The following is a 13,180-nucleotide window of genomic DNA, read 5'->3' as shown; positions in this document are numbered from 1 at the left end:
CAGTCATCTGCCTATTGCGTCAAGTGTGTATGAGATGAAATTGATTGACTAACAGCTACGTGCTTTTTGGGCTGTGCTAAAAAATTCACAGCTGGAATATTAAAAGCTGCTGCAAGTCTGGATTGTTCTTTAAATAATGGAAGCACGTAGAGTTATATAGAATATTTAGCTGGAATTACCAGTTGTCTGCATGTGATGCACCACACTGCTTTCACAGAAGTGTCGTAAAAAAGCCAGCTCACGTTTTCATGATTATGCACTGCTTGGGTTGTTTCTGAAAATGAACGAGGTTACTACTAAGTAAAGATATTTAATCTACTACAGCTTATGTGAACCAGGATGCAAGAGGAATGAATGTCGTCATTTAACATACGGTAAGGGCCTAACTGTGTTTCGAATTATTCCCTATAATGTAGCTATGTCAATCCTGTGAGAAAAACTTTCGCTACACTCCCACAGAAGGCTACTTTTGGAATCCCTGCAGTGAAAAGGCACATAATGAAATCACACTTGCAGGTGTAGCTGATATCCATTGCTTGCGGTAGATGGATATGTTCCTACACAAGATCTAATGGGGTACCAGAGTCGAAATAGCAATGGTTGGTCATTGATTCACCAGTAATATTTTAGACTGGCTACATGTTGAGAGCTATGGCACATAAGCAAGTATGAGCCTCATTATATTTAGCACAGTTCTTTTTGTAAAAGAGCACCACTTGATAAAGCTCGCTATATCAAAAAATTAGCACGCGCATATACTAGTGTTTGTTTGTTTTCTCTGGAATTCGCATTGTGATTTTATTGCCAAAAAAAGAGGTAGTTGCGGCTCGGTACTTTTTGTTACTGTTTACATGCTAAAAGAGCACTGCACTGCTCTTATTAGCGTATTTATCTCTGTTGAAACAAAACCTGAGTGCCAAGCAGTATTCAAGCGAAGGAAAGTTATTAAAGTATCTGATTGTTTATCTCAATTACTAAAGTTTGTCCAGTTTTTAATACGCTATGTTATTTCGAACCTTATACTACCTTGTGAAGTAGCTTTCTCGCACGAAACTTTTGTAGGATTTCCGGAATCTATAAAATAACATCACCATATTCCCTAAGTTTATTCGGTGCGATCTAATCGTTACCGTCGCGGTTCACGAATGCTGCATCTGATCGGCGTATATAGAATACACAATCTATTCTAGATACGCGAGTGCCGATACGTTATTAGGGCGGAGAAAGTGCACAGGTGAATGCAACTCAAAAAAAAAAACTAATATACGTGCTGCATCTTACGCCGCGCGCTAAAAAAGGGCAGCGCCTTTTTCTTCACAATCCAATGCAGTCAGCTGTTTCGATGCGCTTTGTTTGCGATTAGGCGGAAAAGCGGTGCACAAGCGATGAAAAAGCGCCCACGGTCGATCGACGATACGCTAGGCATGTCGCCTGCAAAAACGGAGTGCGGCTTCGCCGCATAGACTTGGTTGCTTCTCAGGCAAGATGGCGGACCTACGCGCAACTCTGCTACCTACGATAGCATATACAGTCACTCTAGGATGAAATAAAGCCCCTCAATCTCCCAAAGTAGCGCCATTCACTTCCCTCCTCCTCCGCTCGGCGCGGCCTCGACGGTGGCGCCGCTGGTGGTGGGCCTGCCGTAGCAGACGACGGCTAACACGCTACGGGAGGAAGTCCGCGGAACAGTTCGTTCGAGTCCTGCGGAGCAGTTTTTTCAATCTAGATCTTGCTTTGTCAGTCGGTAACTGGCCTTAAGAATATCGTGTCGGATTTGCGGAAGAAATAGAGAAAAGCACCATTATTCAAGGCGTATTTAAGGCGTAAAGCGCGCGCACGTTGAAAGTTCGTGTTGCTGAAACACGACACAAGCACGCGGTGTGCTCAGACACGCGAGTAATTACCAGAGTTTCAGGTTTTGACAGCGCGAAAGTATGTGCACGTGGTTTCGTAGGTTAACTCACGTACCTGCAGGATGCTTTTGTTCGGCCGGCGCGTGAGAGATTCCGACTGTCTGCGGTCAGCAATGCCTGGCAGCAGGGCCGTTTCTGTTCCGCGCCTTTTACAGATGTACGTAGCTCATGCACAGGTTGTGGTGGCCATGAGCAACGTTTTCACACATAGGCAGTATAGATAATTTTAACAACGTACCAGCATATGAAATCGTTATTTATTTATTACAGTGCAAATGGTTAGAATTTGATAGAAAAGAAAGAAGGAACTTGATGGGACAACTGGAAAGAGGTTCAGAAAATAATTATCCCCCTCCCTCATTGGCACCAGCAACACTTTTGTTGAAGTGCTAATTTTATCTCTATACTACGTGCGTCTGTATTCTTTTGCGTTGTAAGTTTTCACAAGGAAGCAGTGTTGCGTTAACTGGAACAGTCAAGGCACACAAGACAGAAGAAAAGTTGATTCTTGGGCTTTACATCCCAACAGCACGATCTCATAAGGCACGTCATAATGGGGGCTCTGGATTAATTTTTTTTTGCAGCTGGGGTTCTTTAACGCACCCCCAATGCACTGGACACGGGCCCGTTTTGACACGGGCGTCAAAAGAAGAGGTTGGAGGAGCCGTGTCACTTCACAAAGCCGCGCGTTCTTTGCCACTTGCTCGAAGTCAGCCCGCCCGATCTTGTGAATCCACACTTTTCTTCGTTTTGCGTTGCGCCCGGCGGATGGTAAAACAAAAAGCTTTTTGCCGTCACTGGGTCTGTTGTGGCAACCGTAGGTGCAGCAGCACGGCATCGGAATTAAGCACTCGGCCCTAACACATTGTATAAAACTACCGCGCTCCTTCAAACCGCTTGCCGTACTTCGTCGCGCAGGCCCAAGAATGGGGGTCGCAGGCCCAAGATTGGGGGTCGCAGCGCGCTGGAAAAAAAAGATATACAAAAGCGCGGCGCCTGCTCTGCGCCGGAAAGAAAAAAATATACAAAAGCGCGGGGCCCGCTTTCACGTGACACAGATTGGCCAATGGGGGAGCGGAGGAGGCTGGGGCGACAGGAGGAGTGGAGGAGGAAGCGCCTGGGTGAGCGGGGTGGCGGAAAGATCTAAGAATGGCGCTACTTTTGGAAAATTGAGGGGCTTTAGGATGAAACTTGGCGTGCGGTCGTCTATAAGGGCCCTGTGTCACAGAAAATCCATCGTCGGCGCCGTTGTATGTGTGAGAAAAATGATCCCGAACCCCGCAGGCCCTTCGGCTGGTGCATATGCGTGAATGAAGTATAATTGAATGTCTCATTGTAAAACACGTCCGAAAATTCGTAATGTACAACTTGCACTCAACCTGCAGACATAGTTGGGTCGAATTGTAATTTGAATTTACGAGAACACATTATTACCATATCACCGAGCGATGCTTTAGAGACGAGCCGCCGCGAGAACGACGAAGAAAGTTGGTCGGTGCCCTTGGCACGAGCGAGTGTCAGTCTGGCTGCCTGGCTCCAGTGGAAATAGCGTGTAAATAGCATCTTTCGTCTGTGTGTTTCCACACGTAGCATTTCGTTTGTTACGTGGAACCTTGAACAGAAACCATTTTTCCAGCTGCCGTTCGACGTATTATTAGGAGGGTGATGGTTTGAACTAGGTGGTTTTCCATGAGACTTTGTGGTCCAGTGCTAAGCGGAACAGGGGACACAAGAAAAAACGAGAACAAGCGGTTTCTGCCAAGTAGGAGCGGCGCACCCCGCTCGGTCCCTTGCGACAACATCCAGATGGCACTGGCCTCCGCGGCAGCGGCGGCGCCGGCCGTCAGGGTAGGATGGATAAAAAAAAAGTAACCAGAAAGTTCGCCTTCGTGCATATCGTTCACCTCCAGCGTTTGCAAGTAAACATTATGGTTTACATAAGCTGCAGCTGCCGGGAAGCGTGGGAAGGAGTCGGGGGTCTTGGAATGCTATCGCGTTCCACTCTTAAAGGTGAAGATTAAAGGGACTTAGAACGTATTTTTATGGTACCTATATTTTAATGCGATGGAAAGCTTACCAGTCAGAGTGCCTAATCAAGAAGTGGTAACGCGGAAAACGGTATGGAGCATTTTTTACCAGATTTTTTTATCTGCAGTGAGGATGTAGTCATGTTCACTGAAAGCTTGCTGAAAGCGGTGATAGGTGAGCGCCGCGTAGCGATTATACGCCGGCATTAGTGGGAGGCAGACGACAAGTGCGGTCGTAACTGTGACAACGTATTTTGTCTAGCAATTCAACGTTCCTGCGATTCATGTTTTCGGAAGTGTTAAGTATTTCGGTGGTAATAGCTACGTGTTTTCATTTTTTTCCTGTCCAACTTTTTTGGTATTTAACTCTTTCTCTGCCATGGAGAAAATAAGTGTATTTTGTAGGTTACGCCAGATTCCTTTTCTGAAGAAAATGCTGCACTAAATATTTTACGTAATACGTAAACAAGATGCAGAATGAATGCACTTTTCACGCATAAAAGTTTTATTAATGAGATGTACGTCATAAAAAAGACAAATCACCAGAATCAAGATTGTGGGATAAAATTGAACAATGTTTGTAAAGACGCGCTTGTGCTTACTAAGAAAAATATGTAACAAAAATTATGAGATATGCAAAATGTATTACTGTCTAATGGGCACTATCTCCGAAAAAATCAAAATTTTTCACTGAACAGGTAGGTATCGCACTACCAAAATTTAACTGTAAGCACTACAGCAAGGCGGGCCGGGCCGTTTTGCATCGTCGTCACTATAAGAGTCAAAGTCCGACGAATAGGCAGCATCCTGAGACTCGCTGCTGCTCGGTCAATTGATAAAATCAGCCGCAGACCTACGAGAATCGTGACATCTGCGATCTTTGGAAGTGCACGCACTGTTCCCGGAGACGGCCATCTTTGATTTCTACTTTGACGATCGCGGAACTTCGGAGCGCATTCAAAAATTACCGCCTGGCGTGAAAAAAATCTAACTGCTTAGAAAACAAAAATGTGGTTCTCCTCGTTCGCGTCCAGTGGCGCGGTGTCTCCGTGAGCGGTGCGGTAGGTGTCGAAAGCGGCGTTTCAAACTATCGTTAGCGGGATAACTATGTCCAATGGGCACGGTAGGGAAAGAGTTAAACAGTCAAGGCGAAACCAATCGGATTGAAAACGAAACGGCGGTTTCACACGTGACACGCAGTTCAGCATGTTGCCGTAGCCATGCGTGCGCTTTTGATTTCTGAAGCATAGCGTAAAACGCAAGTGTATAATATTATAGCAACTGCAATATTAAGCAATAAATATGTTGTGCTTAATAACAGCCTACTTACTTACAATAATCTCATATACTACATCCGGAGTACCAATATTTATTTGCCAGGCCTCGCCACTTACTGCTGGCCTTTGAGATTTTCTTTGCCAATTTAAAGTTATAACCCCTACTTCAATTGCGAGCAGCGTGCCTGGTTCTATCACTAGAAATCGTGATCATTTCATTTCCATCAACGTCTTAGAGCACATTCTGGCTACTTGCCAGTCGCTTTAAGAGTCCTCCAAGTTTTTGTTCGTGCTTGCATTCGACATTCATTTCGAGAGGTGCTCCATCAGCAGCGATTCGTCGGAACTTGAGTTTCCGGGGCCAACAAAAAAATTTTCGCCGTGTAAGCATGATGTCGCTGTTGTGGATGTCAAGGGTCGACCGTCAGTACACTCTAGAATCTTAAACAAATGTACACCCTTTGGGGCGTATGTTTGCCACACAACAATTATCTTCATATGTCTTGCTTGCGTTTCCTTTTTTGAAAACGCTGCCCTCGCTACTTTCCTGTCGAGAATGCTCTGTCGCTGATAACGGGCATGCCGTGCGTGTCTTGCATTCTAAAAAACGTTTGCACCCTTTGGGGTGTACATCTGCCACAAAACAATAATCGTCATCTGCATTGACGCGTTTCCTTTCTTTAACGCTGCGAGCCCGGTACTTTCTAGTACCGAACGGCATGCGCGTTATCAGCATGACACACTCTTAAAAAAATTTACACCCTTTGGGGCGTATCTTGTCCCACAACAATAATCGTAATCCGTGCTGCCCACGTCTCCTTTCTTTAACGCTGCGAGCCCGGTACTTTCCAGTCACGAACGGCATGCGCCTTATCAGTGTGACGCAGCATTCTCGACAGGAAAGTAGCGAGCGCCGAGTTTTCAGGAAAGGAAACGCAAGCAAGGCAGATGACGATTATTGTTGTGGGACAAATATACACCCCAAAGGGTGCAACCGTTTTAAGAGTGCATAGCATTTCCGACAGGAAAGAAGCAGGCGCAGCGTTTTCAAGAAAGGAAACGCATCAAGGCAGCTGATGATTATCGTTGTGTGGCAGAGATACACTTCAAAGGGTGCAAACTTAGAGTGTGGAAGTACCGGGCTCGCCGAGTTACAGAAACGAAATGCGGACAAGGTAGATGACGGTTATCGTTGTGACAAAAAGGTGTAATTTTGTTTGAGGGTGTACCATCACAGCGTCACGGACTTTTTCTTACGACGGCTTGCGCAAAAAGGGATTACCGCCGTCGAATGTGAAAATGTATACATAAATTAAAATGGCTATATTGGCTACAAATTTGTTTCCCTCTTTTTTTGTGCTTGGCTACGTTTGGGCTACAGTTTCTCTAGCTTTGGGCTACGCCGCCTTGTCCGACCTGGCAACACTGGCTGAACGAGAGCCGTGCATGGCCGTGCGTTCCATAGCCTTGCACGCGGTGGGCATTCAAGCTGAAGCACCGTAGTCAGCATCACGATGAGTGGGACCACCCAGTTTGGAGATATATCCTGCGGTAGAGGCATCTTGAATTTAACAGTGAATGTTAATGGCCCACCTGCTGCGACTAAGCGGCCTCTGGCTGAGAACGTCGACGAAAATGCAGAAGCCGCACAGCCGGCAAAGCGTCCCCGACGCGAGCAGAGCGTCGACGAAAACGGAACGCAGGACAAATCTACCCAGACTGAAGACGCCAACCAGGAAGGCTCAGCATCCTGTCTAAGTGGTGGAGCTGTGCAAGATATGTTTCATTACATCATGCGCGCTGCGGGAGCGCTGTTTTGTCAACGATTTGACGAACTTGTGGCCAATATCGGACTCCCGAAAAGAGCTGTGACGACCTTGATGAGGCAAGCGAAGAAGCTATCGACAACGGGTGGCGAAACCGCCAAGCGACAGGAGCACAACGGAGGCATCAGCCATGCGCTTGGCGTCTATTTCTCCGCCGTGTCTAAAGGGATCCTTTCCTTTATAGAGAACGCCGCCACATTCATAAATGTCGCGAGAGATGTGCGGGAGATCATTAGCAAGACCGTCCACCAGGCCGTTGAGTTTGCAACAACGTTCGTTTCAAAATTGTTTTGACCTACAGCTGGAAACGTCAGTGCCATGACAGCAGGCGAGTGGGCAGAGCCCGACCACTCCCGAACCGCCGCTCCTCTTACGTGCTCCTCTACCTGTGGTTTTAACATTCTCGTGATGAAGTGCTGCCAGCTTTAAAAAAAATTTTATGTTGTGGGCATCTAAGTTGCATCTACCTGCAGAACAAATAAATTTTTCAATATAAGCTTCGCTTCGGCACCGATAGTAGCATGTGTGAGTGCAGTACACGGCACGTCTGTGTTTTAGTTAAACAGGCTGCTAAGCGCAGTCTTTTTTACAGCACACTTTGAAAAACACCCTTTATATATTGCGTACAAGTGGAAGGCAACGACCATGCTTAATGCAGTTACAATTCATGGCGCGAGATAATACTGCCATGAGCACGCCACCCTGTCTTGTAACTTGTTGCTCTATACGTGTCGCACGAGATGCAGTAAAGAAAGTTTGATGTGTTAAAAGTAAAAGGCGTTTATATATTAAAGATATATAGAGGGCGATAGGTGGCGCCACTCTGGTTATCTGGCTGCATATCGTGCTCCGTTTTCCCCTGTCCTTGGCCCGGTCCAGGGCCTTGCCCGCCCCTGGGCCTACTCTTCATCTTTTCACGAAGACTTCCGCCACAAGTGGACACCATACGACTCCCGGTCCGACGCCAGGCTGGCCCTCCAGGCCCCTCCAAATCTACGAAGCGGCGCGGCGCCGCGCTAACCCTAACTCGCCGCGCCTGCACCTCTGAAATGCAGCGTCTCACGAAGACCCGGCAGCCGACAGCCACCAATGCCCCGCTGGCCTCCTCTTCTACCGCCGCCAGTGCCACTGAGCCTACTCTGTCAACGCTGAATGTTACCAGCGACGTGCCTAATTCTAAGCCGGCAGCCCTGCCTCAACCGGCTGCGTTCCTGCACTCCGCACACGCCACCGTGCATATTCCGGCCACGTTCAACGCTGTGAGCAACGCTGAGAGCTCTGACTCGACCGCCGCGTCGCAGTCGGCGTTCGTCGCCTCAAGGTCTCCTACGACCAAGATCCACGCTGTCAGCGACGCCAAGAGTCCCGGACCACTGAACGTGTCGCAGCCTGCAGCGTTCACCGTCGCCGCCACGGATGCCGCCGCGTCTATTCCGGCCACATTGGCGCCTGTTGTAAATTGCTGCAATCAGACATCAGAATCGCAGCTGAACGCGCTTGTTGCAGCCGCTCCCACCGGATCCACCACCTCTGCCGTGCTGGACAGTGCAAACTCTATGCCCGCCAATGTCATTCCCAGTGTTTCGAGATGTGTTTCTGTCGCCCCTACCTCCTTGACCACTGTGTATCCGGCTGACGACTCGTCGGCGGAGATGGATTTCACGTCGTCCCCAGACAACGACCATAATACGCCATCATTAGAAAGCGGCTGGAGCACCGTCAGTACCAGCCGCAAACCTGCCTCCGCCGCCCGCCCTCGCACCGAGCTCATCTCAGTTGGGATACAGCTTCCGCCCGGTACCCTCACTCCCAAGCTGCCTCTTTACGACTTGCTTGCCGCCATCGTCTCCGCCGCACATCTCTCCTCCAAAACCAGCGCAGGGATCACCCTTCAGGCCAAGCCAGCTCAGAGCCTTGTATTTCTGAAAACACACTCCCCTCTCACCGCCCAACTCCTACTTTCTCTCACGCATCTTCAGCTCCACGGTAAGCCAATCACCGTCAAAACATATGCCCCCAATCCTCCCATTTCCTGCCTCGGCGTCATTCATAACGTTGGTGGTCACTTTACTCCTACTCAGCTCATGCATGACCTTGAATCATACACGACTGATATTCTCGCTGCTCGTATGATGGGCAGCACAGAATCTGTGCTCATAACCTTCGCTGGCACCGTCATACCCCACTTCGTATATTTTAAACGCGTCGCTTTCCGATGCCGCCCTCATAAGCCTAAGCCCCCCACATGCACCCGTTGTCTTGCTCTGGGACACCGTGCTCACCAATGCCCTCAGCACGACGTTCCGGCCAAGTGCCGCCGCTGTGCTGCACCCCTACCCGCAGATCCTACCGCTCACGCGTGTGCCCAACCATGGTGCATTCATTGCCAGGTAAACACACATCCCTCTCTCGACCCCACCTGCCCCTTCCTCCTCGCTAAACAACGCGAGTGTGCCAGAGCCGCGTTTCTCCGTCGCACAGCTTTGCGCAGGGCCACGAAGCCCACCCCTTCTTCCGCCTCCTTCGCTAATCATGCATCTCCGTCAAGTCAGGCTCCATCACCTCCAGGCTCCTACGCCGCTACAGTCAAAGGGCCCTCGGTGCAAGCATCCCTTTCTTCCCCTACTATACCCTCGCCATCCCTGACTGACGAGAACCGCTCCTTCGATCTCCGGCTCGCAATGCTTGAGCGTCACCAGCGCGAACAACAGCGCATCTCCCAAGATTTACAACAGCAAATCCACGCATTGACACAAACCCTAAAGACAACAACCTCCTCTCTTACATCCCAGCTTACCAAGCTAAATGAGCACCTTGCCACGCTCATCACCCCGTCCCCTAACGCCCAGGTCGCCCCATTGGCTGACCTGGTAGAAACCACCACCACTGCACACCACACTCGCTTGCTTCAGCTCGAAACTTCGATTGTTCAGATCCTCACCACCCTCCAAACCCAATCCAAGCAATTGGAATCATTCGCTTCTATGCTGGGCTCCCTCCAGGAGTCACTGCCCCCGGCCAAAAAGAAGGAACGTGTCCCCGCAAACTCTTCTACCTCTAATCTATCGTAAACATGGCGCGTGGAGAGGACCTCGAGATTGTGCAGTGGAACTGTCGAAACCTTCGCCACAATAAGACCCCCCTCCACCAGTATCTCCTCACCCGCCCTTCCCTGCCCCATTTTCTCCTTATCCAGGAGACTCGGACGGCCCGCACCGTCCCAGGTTACCGCGCCTACCATGCCACGACGGGCACGCCGCTTGCGTCCATTTATGTACGCAGCGACGTCCTCGTCGAGCCACTTGATATCCCCTCCAGCCTCCGTAAATATTTAGTTGGTGTTGTGTATTACCAACCTTCATCGCGCATCTCACTCGCCTTTATGTCTTTCTATAACCCCCCTGCCACATCCTCTTTGTTCACTGCCTTGGGCAAGTTCCTTCATTCTATTCCCGCCACCACCCATCTCCTCCTTGGGGGCGATTTTAACGCCCCTCACACGCTCTGGGGCTACCCCCAGACCCTCAAGCCCGGCCGCCTTCTCCACTGTCTTGCCCAGGAACGCCACCTCACCCTTCTTAATACCCCTGGCTCCCCTACACGAGCGGGCATTGTCTCACAGCGCTCCACGACACCCGACCTCTCTTTCTCTCGGGGCTCCCTTTCCTTTCACTGGCAGGTCACAGCTGAAACGCTCCTCAGCGACCATTTCCTCATTCATATTACCGCTTCACTCTCCCACATCCCTCGATCGCACTCAACCACTCACACTGACTGGCACGCATTTCGCACTAATCTCCTTTCCGCCTGCTTTGAATCTTACGATGACTGGATGTCGCGCATCTCCGCTGCGCTTTCGACCAGTAGTCGTCGCCTTCGCTCACGGCATCCTATCCCAGACCCGGATCCTCACTTTCTCCGTTTATGGCGTCGGATGAAACGTCTCCAACGTTCTTTGCGCTCCCAACCCCAAAATGCCCAACTTTCCTCTCGGATTGCTGCTCTGCGGGCCGAGATAGTCGCCCATGGCACGTCCCTCGAGCATTCTCGTTGGAGTGCGCTTTGTGACGGCCTCGATTCTGCATTACACTCGCGATCCACGTGGTCCCTTTTTAAATCTTTCTTAGGTACGAAGCCTACACTTGCTCCCACTCTAGCAAAAGCCCTCACTCAGGGGACTCCCTCCGATGTCTTTGACAAGCTCACTTCTTTGTATCTCCCACCCCCTCTCACACCTTCCTACCCAGCCTACTCTGGCGATCCTAACCCAGACCTCGACCGCCCTTTCACTCTCCGGGAGCTCGAAGCTGCCCTGGCTGCTAATGCTTCTCGCTCGGCTCCCGGTGAGGATACCATCACATACACTACACTCCGCAACCTCCCCGACCACTCCAAGGAATTCCTCCTTCAGACTTTCAACAATGCCTGGGACAGCGGCTGCTTGCCGAGCGCTTGGACATCCTCTCTTATTTCTATGATTCCGAAGCCGGGCAAACCTCCCTCCCTTTCTAACCTTCGCCCTATCTCCTTGACGTCGTGTGTTGGCAAGACCCTTGAGCGAATGGCTTTGACTCGCCTCTCTGATCTTATTGAAGCGAAAGAGTTCTTCCCCCACTCTCTTATCGGCTTTCGACGGCGCGTCTGTGCACAGGACATGTTCCTGATCCTCCAGCACACCTTTCTCTCACCCAATCCCAGCCAGATCCACGCTCTTGTGACTGTTGATGTCCGCAAGGCCTTCGACGGTGTGTGCCACGACCATATCCTGTCGCAGATCTCCTCCCTGGACTGCGGACACCGCATGTACTCTTATCTCCGCTCCTTTCTCTCTAACCGAGTGGCACGCTTCCGAGTGGACACACATCTGTCCGATCCCCACCCGCTCACCCGTGGCACTCCTCAAGGTGCTGTTCTCTCTCCTATCCTTTTTAATCTTGCTATGACCTCTCTCGCCTCCCAACTAGCCCAGATTCCTGACCTCCACCACATCTTTTATGCCGACGACATCACCCTCTGGTGTTCGTCTGGTTCTCCCGGTCACGTACAGGACACCCTGCAACGTGGCCTCGATCTCATCAACTCCTTTCTCCCCACTGCTGGCTTGTCACCTGCTCCGGAGAAATCCGAGCTTCTCCTTCTTAACTACTCTTCATACCAGCGCTCCCACAACGCCCTAATCTCCCTACATCTTTCCGGCTCTCCCATTCCTGTTGTCCCCCAATGCAAAGTTCTTGGCTTCCCGTTACATGCAGCCAAGAATGTGCAAGCCCTACACCACGCGGTCAGGACTTGTCACTCGGTAACTCACCTCCTGCGGCGCGTGGTCACTCGGCGCTCGGGCTTCCACGAGGCTCATGCGTGCCGAGTTGCCCATGCGCTCGCCCTCAACAAGTTCCTGTACTTTGTGCCTTACGTTTCCTTCACCCACACTCAGCTTAACACCCTCGAGACCGCCCTTGTTGGCCTCTACAAGGCAGCTCTCAACCTCCCTATCACCACCTCCACTGCTAAGCTCTTTGCCACAGGCCTCTTCCATCCTCTTCGTTCTCTTCTCTCTCTCCACCGTGACTCCCAGCTTGCCCGGCTTTCTCTTACCCGTCAGGGTCAGTGGTTACTGGCCCAGGCGGGTATCTCTCCCATTCCCGTTTCCTCCTTTACCTCTCCAAAATCCACCCCGGCGCCCAATCTTCGCATTCTCCTCCTCCCGTCTAATATGTCCCCTGTCCTACATGCCGGTCGTCGTCACGCGGCCGCGCAGCATCATTCCCCCCTCTTTACTACCCAGGGAGTAGCCTACACGGATGCCTCTTTCATAGCCCCTCGAGGTTCCTGTGGCTACGCTATCTACCATCCCCACCTCCCAGCACCTGAAACTCACACGAGTGGGCCGTACCTACACCCTCCGGATGCACTCTCTCTCGAGGTCCTCGCCATTGTACATGCCCTACAATCATTTCCCTCCCTGCCCTCGCTCCCAGAGTACACGATATACACCGACTCCCAAGCCGCCATTCGCCACATACAGAACCGCACCCTACCCCATTCACTCCAACAAGAGGTCGAACGAGCGGTCTCCGCACTGCAACCTTCCACCGTTTTCCTCCGCTGGGTCCCTGGGCATTCGGGCATTGACGGCA

The 13,180-nt window shown here is 50.7% G+C and overlaps 1 protein-coding gene across 1 annotated transcript; it reads left to right on the top strand.

Moving 5' to 3' along the window:
* The first annotated feature begins 8,092 nt into the window (after positions 1-8,092).
* Positions 8,093-10,114, top strand: LOC139055780 (streptococcal hemagglutinin-like). Its single transcript, XM_070533325.1, has 2 exons — positions 8,093-9,029; positions 9,612-10,114. The coding sequence occupies exons 1-2, from the start codon at positions 8,093-8,095 to the stop codon at positions 10,112-10,114; spliced, it is 1,440 nt and encodes a 479-aa protein (XP_070389426.1).
* Positions 10,115-13,180: the final 3,066 nt, after the last annotated feature.

This window comes from Dermacentor albipictus, chromosome 2 (genome assembly GCF_038994185.2).
Source record: "Dermacentor albipictus isolate Rhodes 1998 colony chromosome 2, USDA_Dalb.pri_finalv2, whole genome shotgun sequence".
Taxonomy (NCBI): domain Eukaryota; kingdom Metazoa; phylum Arthropoda; class Arachnida; order Ixodida; family Ixodidae; genus Dermacentor; species Dermacentor albipictus.
Note: the sequence above shows the minus strand (reverse complement) of the source record. Positions and strands in the feature narration are given on the sequence as shown.